The sequence below is a fragment of the Diadema setosum genome, chromosome 7 (genome assembly GCF_964275005.1).
Source record: "Diadema setosum chromosome 7, eeDiaSeto1, whole genome shotgun sequence".
Classification (NCBI taxonomy): Eukaryota; Metazoa; Echinodermata; class Echinoidea; order Diadematoida; family Diadematidae; genus Diadema; species Diadema setosum.
The window spans coordinates 5,556,886-5,583,220 of NC_092691.1; the positions used below are offsets into that span (position 1 = coordinate 5,556,886).

General features: G+C 39.6%; 1 protein-coding gene across 1 annotated transcript in view; it reads right to left on the minus strand.

Moving 5' to 3' along the window:
- Window positions 1-861: 861 nt before the first annotated feature.
- LOC140230618 (uncharacterized) overlaps window positions 862-26,335 on the minus strand; it is a 33,063-nt gene continuing 7,589 nt past the window's right edge. Inside the window, exons 6-27 of the mRNA XM_072310759.1 lie at window positions 22,945-23,101; window positions 21,178-21,318; window positions 20,400-20,612; window positions 18,740-18,919; window positions 17,307-17,573; window positions 16,561-16,759; window positions 15,350-15,501; window positions 14,468-14,700; window positions 12,899-13,108; window positions 11,236-11,344; window positions 10,397-10,495; window positions 9,138-9,298; window positions 7,589-7,780; window positions 6,725-6,851; window positions 6,317-6,541; window positions 5,713-5,863; window positions 5,050-5,232; window positions 4,382-4,542; window positions 3,738-3,998; window positions 3,173-3,226; window positions 2,093-2,277; window positions 862-882 (exon numbers count right to left, since the gene is read on the minus strand). Coding sequence (XP_072166860.1) covers window positions 862-882; window positions 2,093-2,277; window positions 3,173-3,226; window positions 3,738-3,998; window positions 4,382-4,542; window positions 5,050-5,232; window positions 5,713-5,863; window positions 6,317-6,541; window positions 6,725-6,851; window positions 7,589-7,780; window positions 9,138-9,298; window positions 10,397-10,495; window positions 11,236-11,344; window positions 12,899-13,108; window positions 14,468-14,700; window positions 15,350-15,501; window positions 16,561-16,759; window positions 17,307-17,573; window positions 18,740-18,919; window positions 20,400-20,612; window positions 21,178-21,318; window positions 22,945-23,101 — 3,681 coding nt within the window. The remainder of the gene's footprint in view (window positions 883-2,092; window positions 2,278-3,172; window positions 3,227-3,737; window positions 3,999-4,381; window positions 4,543-5,049; window positions 5,233-5,712; window positions 5,864-6,316; window positions 6,542-6,724; window positions 6,852-7,588; window positions 7,781-9,137; window positions 9,299-10,396; window positions 10,496-11,235; window positions 11,345-12,898; window positions 13,109-14,467; window positions 14,701-15,349; window positions 15,502-16,560; window positions 16,760-17,306; window positions 17,574-18,739; window positions 18,920-20,399; window positions 20,613-21,177; window positions 21,319-22,944; window positions 23,102-26,335) is intronic.

Genomic DNA, 26,335 nt, shown 5'->3' on the forward strand with positions numbered 1-26,335 from the left:
TTGAAAAATGGGCAAATTGGCTAGGCTTGTCTTGCCAGTCGCTTTTATAAATACAAAATACAGCAAGGGAGCTTGCAATTAATTGCATCTTGCAATTAATTGCAAGCTCCTTTCTTGCAACAGCAACTTGCAATTAATTGCAAGTTGCAATAGATCTATCTATTGCAAAGTTGCAATAGATATTTGCAATTAATCGCAACTCGACTTTCTTGCAACACCCCCTATGTCTTCCAAAGTGAATTCTACTCGTTTAAACAGAGGGTTCTATTATAAAGAGCACTGACACAACAGATATCCATTATAACGAAGCTTTCTTTTTTTTTTACCTTGCAGTTAAAATTTCTTTGTATTTTTGTTCAAAACCCTGATATGTATAACAAACCTGTGATATGAGAGACTCAATCACTGGTTTCAAGGAGTACGTTGCGAATGTCAATTCTATTCTATTCTATTCTGACATATTGCACGCATATGGGTATGATATGGAAAGTAGTGCTATGCAAAAGTAATATTGAAAGGCCACACACATACACAAAATAATTCACACAAGCATACACACACACACACACACACACACACCCACCCACACACACACACACAAACGCACACACGCACACGCACTCACAGAGTCTATTCTCGCAGGCATATCAGAAGACAACGCAAGAGCCAATGGGTGGATGCAAATTTTTGGTTTGTTTTCTATGGGACGCAAGTAAAATGCGACTCACATCGGATTCAAACCGCTATTTGTAAGCATGCACAGGTAGTATTACGTACATAGGCCTACTATGATGGAAGGTAAAAACACAGTAACATACACCGGAACATTATTGAACATGCAATTGTGTTATAAAAACATAATTACACGTCGTTCAGACCGTTCTGTGGTTGTCGAATATAATGCAACCATACGTGAAGGTAATATGTACAAGACATGCAAGGCAATCGAAATCATAAAAAAGAAAAAGAAAGGAAAATATGAGAGTTGGTTCCACACATGGTGCACCTACCTACTGCAGTGCAATTCAGTCAATGCAATGACTTTAGTAGTAGAAGTAAACAAAGATGCAACACTTAGTTTGAGACGCACGATGATTTCACAATCAGCAGAAACAACACATAATCAACTTCAAAACAGACAAAATCATAGTACTTTCACAATCATTCTGTGTATTTTACACATGCAATGTGCACATGCACAGATGCATATGAAAACAGTCAGTAGTACATTATCAATTTCATTGTTTTGTTTGTTTGTTTGTTTGTTTGTTTTTTAATACAGCTTCCAGCAGTTCACTGTAAACGCGATATTCCAACTCAGATCCGATTCTACAAACGTCTTAAAATATGATTCTGAATACGAATAGAGTCATGAACTTATTAGCTCACAGCACAAGGGTACCCCGTCCACTAAAATTCATGCAAACACGAAGATAATACACCACCGAAGTATGAATGACGTCATAATCATACATAATACTATAATGAGAGGGATTTAAAAAAAAGGAAATGTTTGCTGATTTGAGCTCTATTTGACAAGGCGACCTAATTGACATTTACACCTCAGGCCAACGAATTCAACTGAGGAGTGCGATTTTATAGATTTAACTCCTTCTGTACCAGGGGCTTTGGACTGTGTGCAAAAAGTTATGGCATTGTGGTCTTCTGAGCAAAATTGGCACTCCAAGCACATAGAGGGTTTTGGCATATAGGCCTACTCTAGCTGAAATCATGCTCACGAAGACATTATCAAAAGACTGCTGGTTGTTTGTCATTTGTTGTTACTTGAGAATGTCATTTTTGAGAGAGATTATGAATGCAGAGGGGAGGAGACGTGTTATGATATAGAGTTTTCTCAAATGCTATATCCTCTGCATTTCTAAGATTGCATCTGCTAACCGACATTCTTTAACGGACATGTCGCACAAAAGGGACCAGTAGGATTCAAACCTGTCATCTTTTGCTTTCCGACTAACGGAGTGTCACATTATTTAATAAAATTCTGTCATAGCACATAAGTTATTTCTGTTTCATTTCTCCTAACTATGATGTCATCGAGTTTGAAGACACCGGATATTTCCCCTGGGCTTACCTGTGTCGCTCCGTTCAGTTCCCTCGGTGCTGGTGCTTCGTCGGCTCGAGCACCGACCTTGGAAGCATTCTTGCCCTTGATCACCAGTAATGCCACAACGGCCACGACAACCAGAAGGACGACGAGCGACAAGACCACGGCGATGACGATTATCACCGTCGTGGAGAGACCACCGCCGTTAGGAGCTGGAAAACACATCCACACAGCAGAGAAACGGTTAGGGAACATGATTGATGTCAAAAGACAAAGGTATAATACGCGGGCCTTCTTTTATATAATTTTTCATTAGATTTAACTGACAAGAATTGTCATAACCCTAATTTTCTTCGTTTTGGGAAATCAAGAGATTGTCATGTTTGCGCTGGAGACCTTTTTTCTTTCTTCTTTCTCTCTCTCTCTCTCTCTCTCTCTCTTTGCTTGTCATTGTTTAACATAGGTCTGGCGTCATCATACATGAACGTGTCAGCAGTACAAGAAATGATAACATGAAAACAGTATCTGATGACATAGAGTTCTTAATCTTTAACACGAATGAGAATGAATCAACATTATGCGTTGTACCTCACCAAGCTTGTCATGATTTTCTTTATATTCGCTTTGCAGTGCACTAATCTCCTCATTGGCATGTACTACAAATCTCTTCACTCCTCATATCGTAGGATATCACGCAAATTTTTCTAGTTATAACGTAAAACAAAACTCGCTTACAATAGAATCACGGTGTATTTCGATCATATCATTAGAATCAACGTCTACATGCATTACAGGTTTAAAAGGTTAGACAATTAGTTAAACCTGCATCGAAAAGGTAGAAAACAAATATGAGGTGACAGAACGCTTAGGTAAAATAATCATAGTCCTCCAAAGTGAACTAATTAAAATTCTGACAAGAAATGACAGCATGAAACTCGACGTGTAAATAAGCGTGAATTCGATTGCAAACACAATACTGACACTGTAACAATTGCTTTCCATGACCTTTAATGCCAAGAATACATTATATTTCATAATTTTGTAGATACTAAGCATCATTCGTACAAATTCTTGATACAACTTGAGAAAGCTGTTTATAGAACTTACGTCCAGCGCCAAGCGTTGTTCCCTGCTCACCCGTGCTTCCCGAAACGGGAGTGACTGGGTAAAAAAAAAAAGTAAAGAATGATATCAGTCAAATGAGGTTTCTATTCATTTCACAAACTGTAGGAGCCTATACATGATATTCCAAGTTGGCACAGATTTTACGAGTACTCTTTAGAGACGATAATTCGAACAACAGTTGTGATATTAGCTAGTACAAATATAAGTTCCCTTAGTTCGATAATCGAAACAGAATTTAATGGACGCTTATTGACGACAACAACAGCGCAGTGATAGAGCCCACTGAGACAGGGATATTAAGATCAAAATAGATCTATGTGAATGTCTTCAAAATGTCCCAGTTGATGTCTACTCTGTTTTCAAGAATGTTCTTGAGATTTGCAGAGAAATTAAAAGCGTGGCGTCATTGGCGGCATTCACGAGAGGTTACTGTTTTGTAAACAATAAAAGTTATACCCTATACATTCGTCATAACATCTGGGATATTTATCGGTGCACAGCCTAGATGAAATTGCGGAGATGAGGCAATTACTAGTAGAGGCTTTACCATCAGAACTTAGGTCAACGGTAGAGGGCGGGCCAGTGGTCAGGGGTGCGTCATTCGCCATCAACGTAAAGGCTGTGAGATGACTGGTGAGGCATTCCGACAGGGTGGCCGAATGGTACACTGTAATTACTCCATCCATGCTCCATGAGGAAGAGTCGGTGTCCCAATACACACAGTCATAGACCTTGTCACTCTGTAGAATTGTAGCTGTCATATTGATGCTTACAGGGCTGGAGAGTCCGGTCACGTTTAGCTCCGACACTGCCAGAAGAGAGAGAGAGAGAGAAAAAAAACAACAACAACAACCATAAACGAATGGATCGTAACAAACGTATTTTACGCTTCAACGCGAGTTGACATAACATATAATTGATGATATAACAATGCTTAGCGTAGGCCTAACTAGGGATTAGCTAGTGAACGCTTGCTTCGCTCTTTTAAATTCTGTTGCTTTTATTCACAAATGTTTGGCGTCACATCCCGATAGGGTAGAAAAATTATATCTCAGACAGGGTCTCACCAAAGGTACTCTACTGCACTAATTTTCATAGCATAACAGACCATATACACTTCAGGACTATAAGAGAATAGCATTCCAACAATAAGATCAGTACTTTAACAACTGAGAATAGAGGTAAACCTACGTGTGTCGGGGTTGTACAGGTTAATCTCCAAAATGGCGGCGGCGCGGTTGGCTTGGTCTTCGGCGGTCACGGAGTAGTGGTCAACATCGTCCTTGTATTGGGTGAACTGGATTTGGACTCCCGTGCAGGTGGTCGATCCGCAGGCCCAGTTGGCGCCAAAACTGAGGCAGATTACATTGCATTTTAAATTGTATGGTACACACACACGTACACACGTATACACATAAAAGACAACTTGCAGACAAGCCATCCTACAAAATATGCGTGCTGGGTTATGCTCTTCCCGGGAAACTGAAAATAATCTAAAAAACCTGCTAGGTCGGATAAAGGCTCATAAATCATCTACATACATGTTTGATTTAACATTTCCAGAATGAACAACATTTTTTTTGTCAAGTTGCAGTGCTCATAGTTCAAAGAAACCTATAAGAAAAACGCTATCAACTTATCATACTCGCTTTACATCACAATTATATTTTCTTTCATGGCAAAGCAAGTGGCAAAGGTAAAAACCCAACCTTCAAACGCACCAAGGTAGACCTAATTATCACTGACCACAATACTATCTTCAAGAAGAATCACTGGCCATCTGATCAAAAGACGAAAAAATTGCTCACTGTACGACGAAATGTCTGCCACCGTATGTATGGATTACTACATATACTTACAGACTGGCGATTTCGTCACCGAAGTCGACGTCGAAGGAATCGTTGCCAGAAGTCGTTTTGAGGTTGCTGTCGGGGATGACGTAAAAGGCGCGGGTTGTCACCGTGTCGGTCTTGGTTTCCGTCGGGTTCGCTCCCAGTGTGAGCTCGCTTAGCTGACCCTGGACCAATGTATTTGTCAGCGCCCTGAAACGCATCACGGAACCAACATGAGGAAACAATCAACTTCTAATTGCAAATACTGGCTTCTAAATGACTTATTAGTATGATCAAGCCAAGCGCAGTTCGCATTTCCTTCCACTTCATATTATTTTCCGTCTAGTTATTTTAAGATTTAAAAACAAAATTACAAGCACTTCTCGTCACGAAATTGCTTTGCGAGTAAAAACCATCAGACTTCAATATGCAAATCAAGTGAACATTTTGATATGATGGTGAACGCTGCACATCGCTTACAGGAATGTTCGAAATTAGTTTCCAGGTTTTGATTGCTTTCACTTAGGCGATGCGAGGCACAGAATTACGCAACGCTTTACTGATAAAATTGGTCTGCTGCATTTTTCCTAACACGTTTTACCATTTGGATATCTTATCATATGACATACACACTATTGATCAATTTTGTCTGCGGTACTTCCTTTAAATTGAGACGACAACTACACTTACGTGATTTTATCGATCATGTCAGCATTGTGCTCCGGATCGAGCTCGTTGCTGATCTCCGCTGTCTTCGTCAGAACGATTTCGGAGCTTGATTCCGGCAGCTCTTCGTCGGCAAACACAGCGACCAAGGTGGTCAAGATGTCCAAGAGAGTGTCTGTAAGATTTAGTTTGGAAAGGAAATGTTGACGAGGTAAAATATTTTGTCTAGTGCTGTACACAACTTCGGTTTTGTTTAAATTTCGGGTCTGGCTGCCCGTTTCAGTTTTTCTTCGTTTCCATTTTTTTAATCAAGTGGTTCGTTTTGGTTTGTTCCTTCCTTTTTTGGGTGCGTTATATAAGCCACCTGATATTAATGTTAATAACAAATACTATTATCTTGCTTTTTTTCTGCTTATATAACTGCTAATGTACTACTCCTACGTGTGCAACTATTTCGATCATTGTACCATTATTAACACAACCAATATTACAAGAGCTCATTCCATGTAAATCTGATATACTTGCGTGTTCATGGACTTAGACTCATTTTATCCACACTGTTAAGAGATTGGTGTATAAACACTCATACCCAACAAATTTATTCTATTCATCATCTTCTAGGTCTTACCCATATCAGCCAGTGTCAGCTCGGCCACATTTATGGCGTTGCTCTGGTCCAGCAGCGTGACGGCGTTGGACGTGTCCAGGACTGTGGCGGCGATCGCGTTCTCCAACAGCGACAGCTGCTCGGCAGCCGTGGTCGATGTCTCCGACACAGCTCGACGCTTTCGACTGGAGGACAGATCGATCTGGGCAATGGTGTTGAGGTTGACCAGAGCCGACAGCCAGTTTCCTGTGGCCGAGAAGGAGGTTTGGCGAGCACTTAACAACCAATGCCACAGGGAAATGAACTTCAAGAATGTTATGTATGAAATGACAGTTACTCCCCGATGAGGAGGTACGACAATACTAGTACAGGATTTTTCCGTCTATTTACTCATTAGAAGCCTTATATGAATGCGAAGTGATGGATTACCTTTCAGTTTCTCCGGTTCAACTAGACTTGTTACGCTCTGATCAAACTCTTCTTGGGTGAACGTGGTCAGGGCTTCGACCGTCAGCGTCAGAGTGAACCTGGCGCAGCTGCCGTAAGATGTGCACACCTGTGTCGGCAGGGGGAAATTATATTAGAGCATAATTATCAGCGGTATATAGCGCAAGTCAGGCAAGCTAAATACGTGTATGTCCACGTCAGAAAGCAATGATGACGATGACAGTGACGACGACGATGATGATGACAATGATGATGATGATGATTACGATAATAATAATGATGATGGTGATGATGAGGAGGATTATATTGATGATGATGACGATGATGATGATGAAGAAGAAGATGATAATGATGATGATTATAATGATAATGATAATATAATCATAATCATCATTTCCTTAAGCATAATAATTACAATAATAACAATAACTGATGTCATTGCCCTTCACTAGATATTGTTTGATACATTTCTGGGGTTGCAATAGACGAAAACACAGTAGTTAAGTGTTTACAACCCTTAAGATGTTTTGGTCTTTGTTTTTAGTTTTCAGGTCTATAGCGAAGCCTGCTCTGTTTGTCTACTCTGTAGGGTGATGAGTCTCACGGTTCTCAAGAAAGGGCTATGGGGGGGGGGGGGTGGAGGGGGAGTTAAGGGTTGGCACTCGTATTTTACAGAACCAGTTCATGTGATTCGTTTGTTTCTTTATTTCTACCAGTGTTTATTTTGTAAATTATTATGTTCACAATGTACATTTAGAAACAAAAAGCAAAGCTCTAATAAACAGACTGACGAAATTCCATACGATATTTCATGACTTGTATATTGTGTGGCGCTGGCGAACTCACCCGAATGACGAAGGTGTTTGAGTCCGTCCCGTCAATGGACTGGAGACCGACCAGGGAGATGCGGCCTTCGGACTGGGCGTCGGTCTGAGCGACGTAGCGCACGCTGCCGCCTGCCGTCGTCTGTATGAACATCTGGTAGGTGAGGGGGTAGGCATCCTCGTCGGTTACACACTTCTCTATCACGAAGACGAGCTATAAAAACAAAATAACAAACCTGGACGCATTCAATTTCACTTTTTCAATTCAATTTCAATTTATTTTAATATTCTAATGAAAATGACACAAAAACATAATTATACAATACCAAATTTACAAAACGCAATTGTGCAAATTAGGTGAAATTTTATCTTATTGTACAAACAGGATTTAGAAAATAAAGGTCTGTTTACAGTAGCACTGGGCTATGTTAAAAAAGATACGAGAAATATAATGACCTACACAGGGGCGGATCCAGAAATTCCATAAAGAAGGGGCGCCTTTACAGAAATTAAAGGGGGCGCACGCCCTCAATCTTTTCTTTTTATTTCTTTTGTTTTAACAAAGAAATAAGGGGGGGGGGCACCCGGTGCTCTCTCTATTGGATCCGCCACTGCTTACTTATAAGCAAGTTTGTTTATATAGGGAAATAAGGAGCACGTCATCTACATCTATTTCGATTTTAAAAAGTGCGCTGGTGACTGACGTTTTAAAATCCATACAATATTATAGTTCGAATAATTATAGTTCTAGTATTGGATTGTTAGTCGTTTTTATATTTCATTTGGCACAATCTATTGTGGACCCTACAGTATTGTTCTTGAAAAGAGACCTACCATTATTATTGATCTAGCACTGCCAGGTACTCATTTTTACACCTGGATCGAGAAAGGCATCATGGGTAAAAATATTTCGTCAAAGGAAGTAAGCACTAAGCAGGACTCGAACTCGAGACCTCACTTTGAAAGTCAACAGTCACATAAACTATACCACAGCCCCCTCCCCCCCCCCCCCATTTGCCCACCTAAAATGGAAATCCAGTCCAAATGTAAGTTAGTCTGATAAAAAAAAAGAGTCAAATCTAACGAGTTCAATGGTAAAGATTTGACTGAAATCGGATGAAATAGAAGGAAATTATGACATTTTGAAATTTTGCTAATTTCTGCAAAGCAGAAAAAAAAATGACGAAAATTCAATGTTTCTGTCATTTAAGTCTGAAACATTATGTTATTCCTGGTTGAATAACTTCAGAATAGTGATCCGTTATATATACGAGGATTTGGAGCCTTGTGCGTAAATTTTGCGTATGAATGAAAAGTTGAAATTTCAAAATTTTATGTACAAACTATATGGTAAGTTGTGAGGGGATGACATGCTCACTTTTCCATTTGCATATTCATATTTACTATTCAAAATTATACCGTTTTACTCTTTCTTATCAGACCAACTTATATTTGGACTGGATTTCCCCTTTAAACTTTAAAGTCTGAGAGATACAACCTTTGAAGTCGGATCGGCGATCGATTACCATCCAACGAATTATAATAATATACCGGACTCGAATCACACTGACCTGGTCAAGAGCGGTGTAGCTATTGGCCCCATCCTGGAGAGCCATGGAGCAGAGAGAAACGCCCGAATAGGTCGTGGTGCTGTAAGTAACACTGGCCTCCTGCCCGTCAGCATCCGTGACTGTCAGTCGGAACATGTAGGATGTGCCTTCGTCCAGCGTACCTAAAAGTTATGGCATTAGCCCAGAACACGAGACATAACAATCCTGTCTGAACAAGGGTAGGCTACGTTTGATCGGCGTTGTAGTTTGTTCATAGCAAGTTCAAGTTTAAGTTCAAGTTTATATTTCTTCATCCTCAGCATAATCTATAGGACATACATAACATAGGTACAACGTGATTGAAATGAAAGAGATATCAACACAAGTAAATCCAAAAGCAGGGTATACATTGTACTTTCGATGAGAAACAAAAAGGTGAAACATTTGACAGTTTGAGCAGAGGAAAGGTCAAACATTTTGAGCATAGGACAGGACAGGTATTATCCTAATCACCGTTTACCTCCTATGACAAAATTGGCACATCTTGGCTCACAGTCAGAGCCAAAACGCGTATACAACACCTCCCTGGTATGACAAAATTGGCACATCTTGGCTCACAGTCAGAGCCAAAACGCGTATACAACACCTCCCTGGTATGAATGATGACGTCCACCATTCATCGTCCTCCGTCCATCCGTATACCACTTAATGGCATTATTTACCATTTGCAGATGAAATAAAAATCCAGCTTTAGTGTTTCTAATGGTTCTAAAGTGTGACTTAAGGATAGAAATAACCACTGTAAAAAAAATCAATAAGGATAATCAATGTTAAGTTCTGTTAAATATACAAAATGTGAACAATTGCTATAACGAGACTGTTTCTAGAATAAACCGTCTACAGCTATGATTTATTGAGAAAAATCCTGATTTCTCCCTATATTTTCGGTTTTATCGAGAAATTGGGATGTTTTGTGATACAACTGACCTACAAATATGCATCAAATTTGATAAATTGAGACATTTTTAAAATCACTGCTCCCAAAGTTAAATAGTATACTTTCAACAGTCGCTCCCGTTTTTCTTGTGCTTCTACAATGCTATGAAGGTCCTATGAAAAAAAAAATACATGGCCATGTGACATTTGTTACGATACCATAGACCTCTGTTACAGTCAAATATTATTCAAAATAACATACTTCAGTCGGTGTAGTTGGCTAGGACTGTCCTGTAAAGAACTTACGAGTTTTGCCAGCCGGGCTTAGAAGCTATTAATGTTACCTGCTGGAATGTAGACATATACAAGGCTGCTGAACGGAAGCGCCGTCGAGAATTGGATAATAGACGGGTTGAAACTGCTAACATCGACGTATCCACTGTCTGCAAATACACAATAAGAGGCATATTGGCAGTGAGTCTATGCAGATATTGTGTGCCCATTTCAATGCAGACGAAATGTTAGCCAAAGCATGTTATAACGATAATGGCTTCCTTTTCACACAGGTAGGTCTACAGACATATAACTTGTTGATGCGACAGTGATAGCTGTTACCATTACAACAGAGCAAAATGCGTGCAGTTGACTGGCTAATGGAGATTTTATGCCATGTTAACAACTTTCCTCATTTTGACCTGCTGCCTATTTCAGTTTACAAAAGAAGGAAGGCCAAGTTGTTCGATTAAAGCTACAAAGAAATTGACAAAAATCTATAATTGTTACCTCTCACAAGGTTCCGCATATATCATAGGGCCTACACCATCCAATCAATTTTTGAAAGGGATAGACATAGACATAGATGAGATTAGAAATACATGAACCCTTATTGGTATCAAAAGTTTGTCAAGGTCTGAAAATGAATAGAATAGGTTCTATGTGTGTCTTAATTGGTGAAACGAGGTATACGTCATAATGACGATTGTCGTTGCTATTCATCTCTGAGTAAGATGCAAATGTAGGCCTATAACGTAGGTCCCTATATGGGAAGATAAATACTAGTAGTTCGTAATCACATACACACAATGTCATGTAAATATATTCCGTATGTGCGCATATCTCGTACGCCGAACAAAAGATCTTAGCTAGATCTCTCTATACTTTTCCCAGTCCCTTCTGACTATACCTGAATCCGTTGACCAGTCTACGGTGATTGCAGACGTGTGGGTGATGATGGCCCGCAGGGTGAGAGGCCGGTTAACGCCTACCTTCTTCGGGAGGAGTTGGGTGACAGCCTGTGTCATGAAGCGGTGGAGAAAACTGATGAGAACTGCACTGGCAGTATGCCACGGCCTTACCGCTTTCTCACAAATAGCAACTACACGTAAAGGCAACCGACTAATATAGTCACCAAGTATGCTGAAGGGTAGTAAAGTCGAAGTGGTAAGTTCATTTTTGGTTACGCTTTTGTATGAGCCGTACTGTATAAATGAATTAATATAGCTGTGGAAGTCATTAAGTACCACAATAACGAGACTTGAACTCGTCACTGAGACGGGTTAGCTGATTCAAAGAGATTGAATAATGGCCTGAGAGTCTTAGAAATGTTAAAAGTAAAAGCCAAGCAAACAAATAAAATGGAAAAATCTGCCGGTGCTGGGAATCGAACCTGCGACCCCACGAATGCAAGACTGATTGCTTTACACTGCGCCTCGGAAATCCCGATAGACATAACACGCAAAGCTCATAAGGACCAGACGAACATTGGCAAATTCAAACTTTCGGTCGAAAATTTTGCTATGATCCCAACATCTGATTTGAAAATGAGCACCCATATAAATAGTAGCTTTTAATTTTAGCTCTAATTTAACGACGCTTGGGAGAAAAATGGGGCAAAAACAAGCGACATGCTCCTCAGGGAACCTCGAGTCAGTAATGTAGATAAATGATTACAAAAGAATCTTCTAAGATTTAGCACGTAATTGTTGAAATGTTTGACTTCTCACTTTTAACCGAAAATGATCCAATATGTCGGGAAACGTAAAATGAATTGACTTGTCAAGGAGAGGTGGTTTAAGGTTTGTGGAAACTGCGGAAAGGGAAGAATCCACGTTTTGTTCGAGCTCCACAGAATTGCACATCTGTTTAGGGAATGTGATGCTACCCAAAGGTTTATTGCTCAAATACAAGAAATTATGTTACAGAATAAAACTCGGATTACTAAAAGTTCCTTTATACTTGTTTAGACAGAAAATCTAAAATGTTACAACCAACGTGGGTTATTTGTATGCAAAATACTTCATATTTTCTTAAAGAAATAAAAAGAAATCGTTACATTTTAGCCAATTTTGTCAATTTTTCAAGCAAGCAAAGAAAGTAGACGAATATATGTCTGAGAAAACTAAAGGTTTTGTATGTAATATTAATTGGAATCGCATTCATATTATTTAGTTGTTTCGCAGTTGTCTGTCAAATTCGGAATTCGGATCATTTGTCTTTATGTATTGTATGTGACATTTATTTGTACCTGAATGTTTATATAAACAAAATTTCTTCGTGAAAAAAAAGAAGAATCCACTCGCAATAAGCAGTAAACTGTGTTAAGGCCGATTTCGTTCAGTTTGCTTGAAGGCACCTGAGTGAACAAAATGATAATTTACTAAAATATACTGTGACCGCCTCTCCGCCTAGAAGTTAAACGAATCCTCCTATCCTAACGCCCTATCGAACAATTATCCTCTACACTGGAAAATGGGATCGGCGTGAAAGATTCCAACTACTCAACCAACCAAACACAAGCAAAAGGCTACTAGCTCTACATGATAACTCATTCTTCTCTGAGCTAATACCTTCGGCGGGTTTCCTGACTTGGTGTTGATGATGATGCTGGCGGAGGCAGTACGGGAGACCTTAGCGATGTCCAGGGTAAACTGGTAGGTAGTGTCTGGGTAGAAGTTGTTAGCATTGAAGGCTAGCAGGCTTGACACGGTGTCTTCTTGTGCCGGGAACACCTGACGTGTGGCGCGCGATATGCATGTCTCGTACGATTCACCATTCCACTAGGGGGTAAATTGAATATGTTTATATAATCAATTCTTAGTTTCTCCTCGTTAGAAAATCTAAATAAAACAAATCTACAAGGTCAGCAGTCTCGTGTTTAAACAATCAAAGTTGCCAATTTGAACAATCGAGCGAGTATTTGAACACCATAAATAAAACAAATCTACAAGGTTAGCAGTCTCGTGTTTAAACAATCAAAGTTGTCAATTTGAACAATCGAGCGAGTATTTGAACAACCAACATTTCTTTTTCAATTATGTAGAAGCTTATCTGTATTGGTACTTCATCTGAAATTGGTGTTTTGAATAAACCTATGATCTAGCTCAAAGCACACTGTTTATCTATTTATATTCAGCTATCAGCTCTATATACAGCCTTCATTAGCAGAATGATCACAAGCTTAAAGGGATAGTATAGTACTGGTGGGGATTAGGCTTGGGCATATATATGTATATATATAATTATATATATATATATATATATATATATATATGTATATATATAATTAGATATATATATATATATATATATATATATATATATATACTTCTTTTTTTTTGTAAGATACCCAGAAACCACTTATGAAATAGTATCGAGCATACCATTCTAAAAGGAATTCAAAGTTTATTTGAAAATCGATCACAACATCACTGTCAATACCTTCAAAATTCACAAATTAACCCTAGAAAAGGACTTTGAAGAGCCATGATCAGACAGGTTCATGAATATGCTTTTGAAATTTACGAAAATAGAAATACCGACTGTTCTTCTATTTTTGTAATCTATTAACCATAACCAGCTTCAAACACCCAGGAGAAATACCCGATAGTACTTACTTAGTAAAATTATATTATCGAGCACTCGTCCACAAATTCGTTGACAAACTTGTTTGAATGTTTAGAGGCAGAAATTAAAAAAAAAAAAGTGCACGGAATCTTCCGAGCCAATAATAAGATTGCATTACTAGAACTTGACTGAACCATCTTAATTTTCTGTTTGCTTGTATGTTTAATTTTGTATTGACTATCGTGCTAGAAAGAAAAACAGTGTCCTACAGTGTGAGAAACACAGTGTGAACACAATGTGAAACTGTGAACACAATGTGAAATCTCTTCACACTGTTAAATTTGAGTGTTTTAACAGTGTGTACACATTGTGAATCATTAACTCACAGTGTGACAGAGAACGTCACCATGTGAACACTCTGTGAAAACCAAACCACAGTGTGAAAGCATCTCCAGACTCTTGAATTCGAGCATTATCACATAGGCTAGTTGATTATGTGACCACACTGTGAACACATTGTGGGACACTGTGTTCTTTCCAGTTGGGTAGCTACGATGCGGGGTCCAGTTCACCTTTGCGCATGTCCAGACGTAGGTCATTTCCTCGTCCTGGTTGTCAGGGTCGTAGGACTTTGATCCGTCCAGAACTAGCACGCCACTGTCCACGCCAACCGTGATCTCGTCCCCGCGATCGATGACAGCGACGAGGTCCGAGTAGACAGTGGTGATTTTCACGGACTGCGTAGTCACTTTGGGCGGGTCGCTGCCATCTTGGACGGTGACGGTAAAAGTCAATTCAGAGTCACCTGGACGAGGGAGAGGTGAATTATGGGGATGTAATGCGGGGCTGCAGTGGCTCAGTGGCTATGAGACAAGAGGCTACCAATCATACGGTCCCGGGTTCGAATCTCTTAATTGGCAGCAACTAGTTGTGACTTGCACTTATGCAAGGCACTTTATCCTCTGAACCTAATATTTTGCAATGGACTTCAACCTCCCAATCCTATGGTCACTTGTCGGTTACTGGCAGACAGTTTGTGTCGTCACCTAGGGGTAGTCATCACTATTAAAGCAAGGAGCTTCGGATGAATGGTTATCCCTCACTTCTGTCTATCAGCAAAGCGAGTGTCGAATTGAATTAAAATTACATTACGATGACAAATAAGCTTCTCAGCAAATACAATTTGCACTTGTCAACAACGACTAATATCATGTTTGACGTATTCAAAGCTAGGGATTGTTAAGTGGTTGCTGAACGATCGTTTTGCGATACCACACTATGCTGTAATGGTAATGGATTACCCACGACGCCTGTCATTCTATTCTTAACAGACGATACGTTTTGTTGTTGCTTGTTTATTTGTTGGGTTGGTTGGTTCTTGTTGTTGTTGTTTTTTTAGTGGGAATAACGACAGACGAATTGCACAAAAGATGGTTTCCTAAAAAGTACGACACCTGGTAGGCTTCCTGCAGGAACGAAGAGAAAAGGCGTCGTTCTTGTTCGCAGGTTGAGAGCAACGGTAGAATCATCGACGCTCCATGCGTAACTAATTTGCGAAGCGCCCCCACATGCCTCGTGAAAGGTTACAAAAGCCGCCAGGGCAAATCTACGATAAATGACAAATGAAAGCCGCTCACTGCAGTCATCGACGTTAACAGCACTTATTCAAAATATCAGTCTTTTTACAAGATGGTTGATTCTTAAATCTCGAAATTACTCTTTGTTATCCCTAAATATTTATTATTCTTCATCATCACCTTCTGAACGAGATTGTGGTACGACGTTGCAAGATTCACACGGCACCAATAAAAACTACCTAAATACATCACATAATCATGTAAACAATATCATACAAGTCACCACTGAGACGCTATGGGAATTAGAAAAGTGACTACTTTGTCTTTTAACGTGAATGGAAGAAGTAAGATTTATTGCATATAGTATAGGCAATCCAGCTCTGAGCGTGGTCGCGGACTTAGTTCGATCCTCTAGACTCTGTCATGGCGTTTTACCGGGCGTTTGACACATTTTGAAGACCCAGCACTGTGTATGAAAGGGTCTCGCGGTGAATATCAGAGAATGCACTTCCTAATCGTTTCGAATGCGAATGTAAATGTCACGCAGAGACTGGATGGGGTATACCCTATGGAATTTAAATGGCCCTTTGCTCTTTCTGATATGCGAGAGTACGTACATAATATGCAGTGCAAAATTCGTCATCTCCGAACCAAACAGTTTAAAAAAAAGTAAGGGAATATAGGAAAAGAGGAAGATGATTTGATTTTGATTTGATCTGATTTATCATCTGTACACCATTCTTTACAAATACATCAATTCCATGCAATTTCATTAGCATTGTTTCCAACAATTACAGTCGAATATAATAGCTACATACATACATGATGATGATGACGATGATGATGATGATGATGATGATGATGATGATGATGATGATAATGATGATAATGAAAAAGAAGAAGTAGAAGTAGAAGAAGAAGAAGAAGAAGAAGAAGAAGAAGAAGAAGTAGAAGAAGAAGAAGAAGAAGAAGAAGAAGAAGAAGAAGAAGATGATGATGATGATGATGAAGGAGGAGGAGGAGGAGAGGAAAACAGAAGATCAACGATAACTAAAGGTCATTATCAAAATAACGTCTGGTCGACTTACGATTCTGAGACGAGAGCCCGCGATGTATCTACCCTCTGTGGGATGATGACGACGTCGGGCAGAGTTTCGGCCGACCGGACGACCTGCAGGGTGGCCGTGTCACTCTTTCCCAGGAAGTTTCTCACGGTCACGCTAAAGTTGTACGCCACCTCGGCATCGAGATTGGAAGCTGAGATCGTGAAGTACGAGCCGTCCGCAGCTGTTGCCAGAATCGAGAGTGAAAATGAAAAACTTACCCTGATTTGTTCTCTTCTCAAAGCATGTTTATCTTTCTTGTTATTCGGATGTCCGATCACTATATCATAACCATTATAACTAAAAAAAAAAAAAGAAAAGAAAAATGGGGGATACATTTGTTCAGTCTCACTGGAAACTCTATTACGGGATAAGTCCTCACATAACTATGGCATAACATCCTGTAAAACTGGCACAAACCCTGACTGAGACCGTCTTCAATTCTTGTTTACCTTTACAATTTGTCATGTATGATGATAACGTTATGCAGTAGTGAGATGACTGATACCCCTTGCAAACCTGCTGCTCAGAATGTGGCCAAAATAATGAAAGATGTTTAAACCTTGGTAAAAGCACAACAAAATCGAAGGACGTGTATTTGTGGAAGTGAGACTAGGGCGAGTATATCACAAATAAAAAACAAGCAAAAAAACAAAACAAAACAAAAAACTAAGAAGGAATGAGAGAGACAGATCAAAACAACAAGCAGGCAAACAATAATGAAAAAACACCATTGAGTTCATCGGAAACAGTAGAGGACACCGAGCCTTGGCTGGAGACGTTCCACGTGTAGACCAAATCTCGCCCTGCATTGCCGACGGAGTTCAGAGCGCTGAGCCGCACGTCACCGCAGGCGCTGGGCGTCTTGGTACCAGTGAGGTGGGCATATACGAGGACGGGATAGGTCGGTGCTTCGGCGGTGATGGACCCGGATACAAAGTGAGCGTAATCCTCATTTCGCTGTTTCAGAACGTTCTCCTTGAAAGTCAATACGTCACCTGGGCAGATCATGACACCAAATAGACTTGCAATCAAATCAAGTAGTAATCATGCCTGACTTTTTAAACATCAACTAAGTCTATTTTCCCTCAAATCACAAAATGGTTGACTTTAATTATTGTAAACGCTTGCTCTCTTAAAGAAACGAATTCGAATTTGTTAATCAAGCTAAGTCAGATGTCTGCGACAATAGGGTATATAATGTTCAAAATGTATCATTTAAAATTTGGCCTCTATTAAGTGAAGCAATTTTACCCCTTTAACAGCTTAATATCTAATGATGAAATTTCTGTTGCTAACTGGTCGCTACCTGAATACTCTGACATAAGAAGAAAATTTCTTATCTGCAAATATAAATGTACCTGAGGTCCGAGCCTGCAAGGTCTTTTTCCTATTCCATTATGCAATTACGTATACTGACAACAACTTCGTCGTGCTCGCTTCTGTTGCAATTAGGGAGCTTTAGTTTTGCGACGCGGACGTATTGTGTTGACATGTCCCTTCTTTCCCTGCGTCGTATTGCACAGTAGCTTTAGATTTTGCGAAGACGCAGCCTATTAAAGTAAAATGGCGCCCCTGTTTTATGTCGTACGTCATAACGGCATCAGGTAGCTCTCATATCATGACTTTGAGCGGATTAAGAACCGTGGTGAAGAGTCAGACGATGCGAGATCGATTTTGATAAGCGTGCGTAGAACAGATTTTTCCTCTTCTCCCCCCTTATACATTGTAGTAAAAAAGAAACAGAAGTGATCGAAGTAAAGTTCGAAAAATGGAGGGACCCACTAAAAAGACAGAGCTTGCTATTCTAAGCTCCCTGATATTACAGTAAGGGAGCATTTGAGAAAGGCTAGCATATCTGTACAGCATAGTATGTATAGAATGTAAGTCGATCGTCATTTTATCGGGCCCAACTTAACTTCAGCTTGTCAGTGAGTGAGTCTGTTTACACTCAAAGGTTTCAACACAAGCTTTGATGAGCATTGTGTGTTGTTCACGTATAATATATATATAACATAATATCATTGATGGCAATTCACTTTAAACCCCTAGATTTGTTCTTTCATATTAAAGATATAGTGTATGTAATCCACAAGACCACTGCGTCCCCTACTCGGCCTTCAGAAATAGCCAATACAGTATTCGTTGTGAGGTGTCTGCCTACCTGGTAGGATTAACATCGAGTTGTCACCATCACGTGGTATGACGTATATTGTGTTAGAGTAGGGAAAGGCAATGCAACGAGCATCTGCTCCCAGCTTCGTGGTGTTGGTGAAGATCGAGTCGCAAGACTCAACGGCGCCCTCATTGATGAATCTGTCAAACACCAGCTTGAGGAAATGACCTGTGGAGAAGAGAGAGATTCCCGAAGAGTGGGATTCCCGATCCAGTTATAAATTTTCCCGAAGTCTCCTACAAAATTTGCTTTTTTTTTTGAAAGATCTCTTCCCTTTGGTTTGGCGAAACGTATTTTGATACTGGAAATGTCTTCATAGCCTTCTGAGACAGAAAACATTTTAGCCTCAAGTTTTTGTTGCTACATATAGACAATAATTTGACAGGGATTGTCGTTACCGCTAATTGACATCAGTATTAAGCAGGTGTTTGTAAAGACAAGGACGTTTGAGAAATGGAGTAACAACAGTCTCATTCCCTTTGATCCCATGTTTCATGCCGCCAATCAGAAATATTTGAAGTATGTGCTAAACTGGAGCTGCCTCACAGATAGGAAGACAATATTGGTTCATGTGGCATTGCATCATGACTCGTCACTCTCAAAGGAAGATATGTCTTTATGATGGTAATTGCTTTTCGCCGTCCCTTCTTAGAAAACAAGCGGCACATTAATAGTATAGGCACGGGGATGTGCGAATAAAAATTGTACACAAATTGATGAAATGAAAATCAAAATTACTCGTTTTTACATGACTTTACACTAATCTAACATATAAATGAATAAAGAGATATACTCGAAAATTATACCATATCAGCTTCATTTGTCGTAAGTGATCGGAAAGATGATAAAATCGGCTTTGTAGTGAGAGCACAGTTTCAAATATTTTCACGACATACAGCTCAGGTTTACATTTTTGCACATAATCTTGGACGGGATTTACTTTTGTTTCATATGCTTTATCATTAAGAGAAATTCATTCTATTTGACAAATAAACAAGCAGAATATGGACGATATAATGTGAGAGTTAAAAAGGACTCTTCAGATTGCTCAAAAAGACGGCGGCATGGAACCCTGATCATCAAGGGCACAAGTGCACCTGTGGAATTCTTTTGTGTATCAATAGAAAAATTTCAGCTGTATGAATAATTACAGCCAGTTGGAACTCCATCTCTTAAACCTCCTTGGTAAAGAGCAGATTTAGGACTCCAACGTTTTAGTGTGCGAAGTCATTATGGGACGATTTTTCTTATAACCAATGTGGCATGATATTTCTCACTTTTCATTGAGGCCTGTGAGAATGTGACGTCATCTCTCTCATGACCCTTGTGGATTGAAGGTACCAATTTCACGAGATTTTGCTGCTGAAACACTAGTTTTAAACAGCCACACATTGGTTCTAAAGTTAGACAAGAGGTCTATTTTTCCTTACCAGAGATGAGAAAAAACGACCCCTTTTCTTGCTGCAAGGGCAAACTAATAGAATGCGTATCGAAGAAAAAAATCCAACAGAACAGCAGCAGCAACAGCAACAACAACAGCATCAAATATCAACATATCAACATCAAATATGGTCATCAAGTAGAAAAACAAACAAACAAAACAGTTGACAGTGGTGACATACGAAGAAAAAGAAATGTCTGTCTTTACCTGTCCGTGAGAACTTGAAGCTCTGTGCGATTGGTGACGTAGCATAATACGTCAGCGTGTATCCCTCTCCATCGGGCGTGTTGAGGTAGTCGATTCCATTCAGGGACGGGTAGACGGTCACTTGCGTCGAGGATTGAACCATCGGGCCAACAAACAGCAGCAGCTCGTCATTTTCTCCTCCAAACTCTCCCTCAAACAACAGTCTCTCGGTATCTAAAGATGGAATAGGCACAGTTAGTGATGCTGTGGTGATACCGTAGAAGGAATGTTGTCCAAGGAGTTTTCGAAAAGTGTCACTGTCTTATTTTCAGGAGCTTGCCACCGTATATTGTTGTTGTAATTATTGATAACTACAAGTACGTATGTCATTAAATCTCTATTATCATTATTTCCTTTGTTATTATCGTTAAGTTATTATCATTATCATTATCATTACTCATATTATCATAATATAATCATAGTAATTACAATACCATCATTTTATCCGTCTTTAAATTATCATCTTCATTATATAGCAGAAATTAAAAAAAAAACGTGAAAAAATGTAGGCCTACTAGTTGTGGTATGTGCTCATCGAAGTCAATCAAGCTGCATTTCAAAACTATTATAGCGGAGAAAAACTTACCTGAGGAAGGACACAGTGGAAACATGGAGTAGTGTACATACAGTAACATGCATAGTCAAAATTGTTCAGATTGGGATTGTCCCCTCTCATCTTCTCGTTCTCTTGTAGAAATAAAGGCTGGATTATACATCGACGAAAAGAACACGAACCTACCTGTATAGACGATGGCTATTGGAACGGTAATATCTTTGTAGGCCGTGAACGCTCCGCTAGTTGACGTCATATTGACGTAGATGTATGTCATGCTGTGGTCAATATCGAAGTCGGTGTTGCTGATGTTGGTGATGGTAATTTCTGGAGATATTTTTGCACGAGTATAGAAAATCGAAATATCACTAAAAATGTCTTATCCGACAAGGCTAGGGGTGGTTCTTCACAATTGCATTACGTTATAAGGTTGCGAATGAACCTATTTCATGTATGAAAGGGGAAACATTAAAGTTCGGAAATTATGTTTGCAGTTACAACTTGTAATACATACACTCTTTTCAAAAAAGAAAACTCAGAATCCAACAGAGTGAAAGAGTAATATCTGAATAAGTCATATACAGATTACATTTCTAAAGCCGATAGTAAAACAGCCAAGTTATCTGTGTCATGGGGGTTTGGAGCTTGGGGTATAGTAATAATGTATTATAGACTCACCTTCATAAACGTAAAGTGTAACGTAGCTCTCTGTGATTACGTTGTTTCCTATGTTCAGATGAACTCTGTACTCGCCTGTAAAATGACAGAATAGATTCGCGAAGCCACTCTTCAGTTCATATTATCGTTAAGGAGAAGAAAAAAAAATCACCAAGAAAATATCAGTTTCGCTGTGACCGAGAGATCGTGGCGGTGACGTACAACACTTGATTTGAGGCTGTTTCTTGGTGTGACGACCCTGCTTTATAAGAACATTGACAACTGACTTTCTTGTCATCCTATGATTAGGGGGATAATATCCAGATGGTTATACCAAGGATTGGTATGTGTTATGAGTAGACCTATTGATTGTAGGAATCGATTGTCAGTGAATAATTTGGTTATTAGTTGTCTATCTAGCCACGCATCTTTATAGTCTAAAAAAACAACAACAATGATTAGATAGGGCCGTTAAACCAAACAAGCTTGCGTTTACGTCAGCTATATTATCATATTACTCATTTTCTTTGCATATCCTTTGGTATCCAGAATCACTGATCAGTTCGTGCATTTTGTATTTATGCTCCATGATATTATTCATTTGTCTCGTATATTTTGATACATCTTCATGGAGAAAGATGAAAGTAAAATGACTCAGAGATGAAAATGAATTGTAATGCAGAATATTTAATTCTCCTTATTATTATTATAAAACCCTGAAGAAACAATTAAGGTTGGCTGTGTATATCTGTCATATCTATCTGCGCTTAAATTCCTTTCCGCTTGAGTGTCAGACGTCCCCGGAGCTTGAAAAGCATGGTGGTGGGGGGGGGGGGGGGGGCTATATGAACTGGCTACTGAGGACGTAGAATAAAGTGATGCTGGAACACTGAATTTATGATTACTATCAAAATAAGAAAATACGGTCTATATTCACACCAGATGAAATGGCTCATCTGGCACAAAACTCATGAAAGATTAGCGAAGTGAGTACTTTGATTGCAAAATAGGCAAAGCGCGAGTATAAAACATTTTGAAGTAAGCTAATCATCAGACAGAGAAAATTAAAACATTTTTAATGATACGTCATGTGTTTATGAAAATAAATATTTTTGAAGTTATATTGAAAAAAAATTCCATAACATATTATTCCCTTTCTTTTGTAGCAGTTTAATTGCCAATATCGGAAATTAGCAAAAATGGAGTGAATTCGTTTTGTAATCAAAGTCTTCAAAAATTGGTAGAGTGCACAGAGCTGCCATGATGAGTGGGTAGAAAGCATGACCTTGATCTCACCTTCAGGGAGGTTGGCAGTGCAGTTGAAGAACATCGTATCTTCATCGAGGTCAGATATATCCACAGCATCACCGACTTGCTGGGTTGTGTTTGAAGCATTGAAGTACGCACACCGAGTTGTCGTGGCATTCTGGAAACCGGCACCTCGGAGGCGGATCTTGGTGAGAGAGGATAAACGTGTTTTATCGTTCCGCATTGTGGTATGACGCACTGATCATCTCTCGAAATCAAGAATGCGCAAACAAAATAATTATGTTCAGTGTATAGTAAATGTTAGCAGGAGCGGTGTGTTCCTAGACGCATTAGATATTGGCATCGGTATTCTGACATGCGCAGAACCCGCTGCTGCCCGTTTACACGTGTATTTAATGTAGCATGATGCTGTATCTGCTTGAGCACTGCCAGTCACTATACAGGTAACATCATTCGTAATGTGATTACAACTACTACTAGTGGGGGGCGCAAGGGATTTTTGGTTCAAAATTTTCCAAAAGCACCAAAATTTGGCACACATGTAGCCCAAACCATACTATTTCGATTTTTGATGGGCGCCAAGAAGGGCGCCCTCTGGGGCGGCCATATTGGCAAAATCCAATATGGCCGCCATATAGGTTTAAAGGTCACTTGCATTTGAAAACATAAAAGGGTTACAATCATTTAAAAAGTCAGGTTAGGAGGTTTTCCGGGTCAAGGAATTCGAATCTGAAGTTGTTTTTATGGTCTGAAGTCAATTTTTCCTTATAAGGTCACCTTAAGGTCATTTAGGGGTCAAGCCATTGTATTCATAACAGTTTATTAAAAAAATGGCTTGCCCATGGTAAATATTCCAGGAATGCCAGCCTTAGTAATAGAATTGCAGTTGTCGACGGCTGAAAAAAAGGCGTATTTTTTTGTGAAGGGCGCCCTCCGGGGCGGCATATTTGCAAAATCCAATATGGCTGCCACCTACGTTTAAAGGCCAGTCCATAACAAGAAACCTTTAAAACGTTACAATAATTTGAAAAGTCAGCTTTAGAGGTTTTATGGGTCAAGAAATTCGATTCTGAAGTTGTTTTTATGGTCTGATGTCAACTTTTCCTTACAAGGTCTCCCTGAAGGTCATTTGGGGTCAAACCATTATATTCACAATAGATAATTTAGAAAATGACTTGCCTACAGTCAATATAGGAGGAATGCCAGCCCTGCTAATAGCATTGCAGTTGTTGGGGGCTGTCGGAGAGGGAGAGGTGGGCTTTCTCACGAGTAACATCAAAATATCTGCTTTCGTGTTAAGATTTTAAACACTAGGTATACACTCATGAATTATAATAAAAACCCCTTTCTGAGAGTAATTAGATTTAAGGGATCTTACTCAGATCCTTATTTCACAATCAAATTTGAAAACTTGGTAACCCTTCAATTTCATTTTTAATGATTACTTACGGTAATTTTTTTTTCTGCATCATTTCAATTATGGCCTGTTACAATATGGCTACACAAGTTTTTAAGTGGGGTTCTGAACAAAGCTATGGAATATCATAGTTCATGTCACAATCATTCCATTAAATATTTTTACATTACAGGCGCTAAGAGGAAATGTCCTCACCGACTGGTCATATTTACGGAATTCAATATATTTGCATTTACTTTAATGACAGCCAAAAGAGCTAGTTAGAATTATGGGTAATGCCCTTTAAAAGAGTTTTCAAGATTTAATTATTGGATTATTATTTTCATCTTCATCTGCAAGGAATGCAATGAAAACATACATAATGAGAAATAGAATCCTATCGCTACCTAATATATTAATCGCTTAGCAATAAGGGGGGGGGGGGGGCTACTCTCTATATACCAGCGTCCTTGACGTTGCCATTTAAAAGAGAAGTGTTTTTTTACTTCTCTGTTGCAGTTCAGGGATCCTCAATCACAATAGATATTCATAATTCAGATTTGAATTCAATGGAATAATAATTATGAAGATCACTCCTAATCTGGATGAAAAAAAAAAAATCTGTCGTGTTTAAGAGAGTTTTTAGTACATCAGGTTGGCATCAATTTGCTATTTTCGAACTTGTGTAAGAAAGTTCGATTCTAAAATCCTTCGATAGGAAATTTATGTGCCTCCACAGCTAATTATACCGTTCAGAGAACATGACGGTCCTGGTGACGTCATGTAGGGAGCAAGCATATTTCACAGGTGCCACAGTGACACCATTAACAGGGTTCAGATTAGATATGCCATAGTACAACTTTCATTACACCTTCTAGGGTCTATTGAGATTCTATCCAAAGTGCTTGGACGCAAATTGGTATGATATCACAAGACTTTATAAGTTGGTATCTCGTTAGTCTGAAGACTATAGTTGCAACTGTACTCTCCGCAACATCTCTACGACGCACGTCTCCTGGAGACGAGCCCAATCTCCAGGATTCGCAGGAGAATCGAACATTACCGATTTTTGCAGAGACTATTTCCGTCTTCCAGCTTGTCTCCGAGACGTCTCTGCGAAGTCTCCATCACTGTGGCCATGTCGTGGGGACTAAATTTGTCTGCAACATCTTCGAGATGTCCCCGCATCTTGTGGAGACCGTAATAACATAATGGCGACGAAAGGGAGAAATCGCTGAGATAAGACGTCTCTGATAAGTCCCTGCGACTGCAAAAACCGTGCCAACAGCCCCGTGACTTCCAAGCAAAAAAGTTGTCCCTTTGTTTGAAGACGTCTTGGACGTCGCCCTGGAAATCGCGTTAGTTGTGACAGCGAAAATAATTTCTTCGAGACACTGGCATTGCGATAATGTAATGTCTCCTCCCGTCAGATAGGCCCTCAATCCCCTCCCCCCCCCCCCCCCACTTTAAGTTTGCAGCAATATCAAACTACTGACCATGGCTCGTCTGACACCTGCTGTACATTGTGCATTCTCACATTCATACATTCATTCATTCATTCATTCATTCATTCATTCATTCATTCATTTCATTTTTTTTTCCATTTCCATGTTTTCCACCTCCCAGTGCATGCCTTAAAACAGCTGTGGTGCAGAAGAATGAAATTTGGTACTGAAGCATTGCAGAGAGTGGCTGATAGTACTAGTAATTGCCATGTACCTGTGCCATCTTTCCTCCAACTCCATCACTCCCTGAAGTCAGGGATCACATCAGATAGGGTGGTTTCTGATGATCTGCTCCCACGTTATGACGAGATGATGCCTACCCTCGTTGACGCAGGCTGCCCCATAAACCTTGTTGCTCATCAGTCCTTGCTGGACATGAGCACGATTATTTAAGTAGTTAATATGTCAGGCATTTTGCATGCCACATCAAAGCAAGTCTGAAGTAATGTCGCACCCTGTCAGTGCCTGATGTTGGGCTCTGGAAGAGAGGTATGCTGTACAGGAAAGAGCTGAAAAG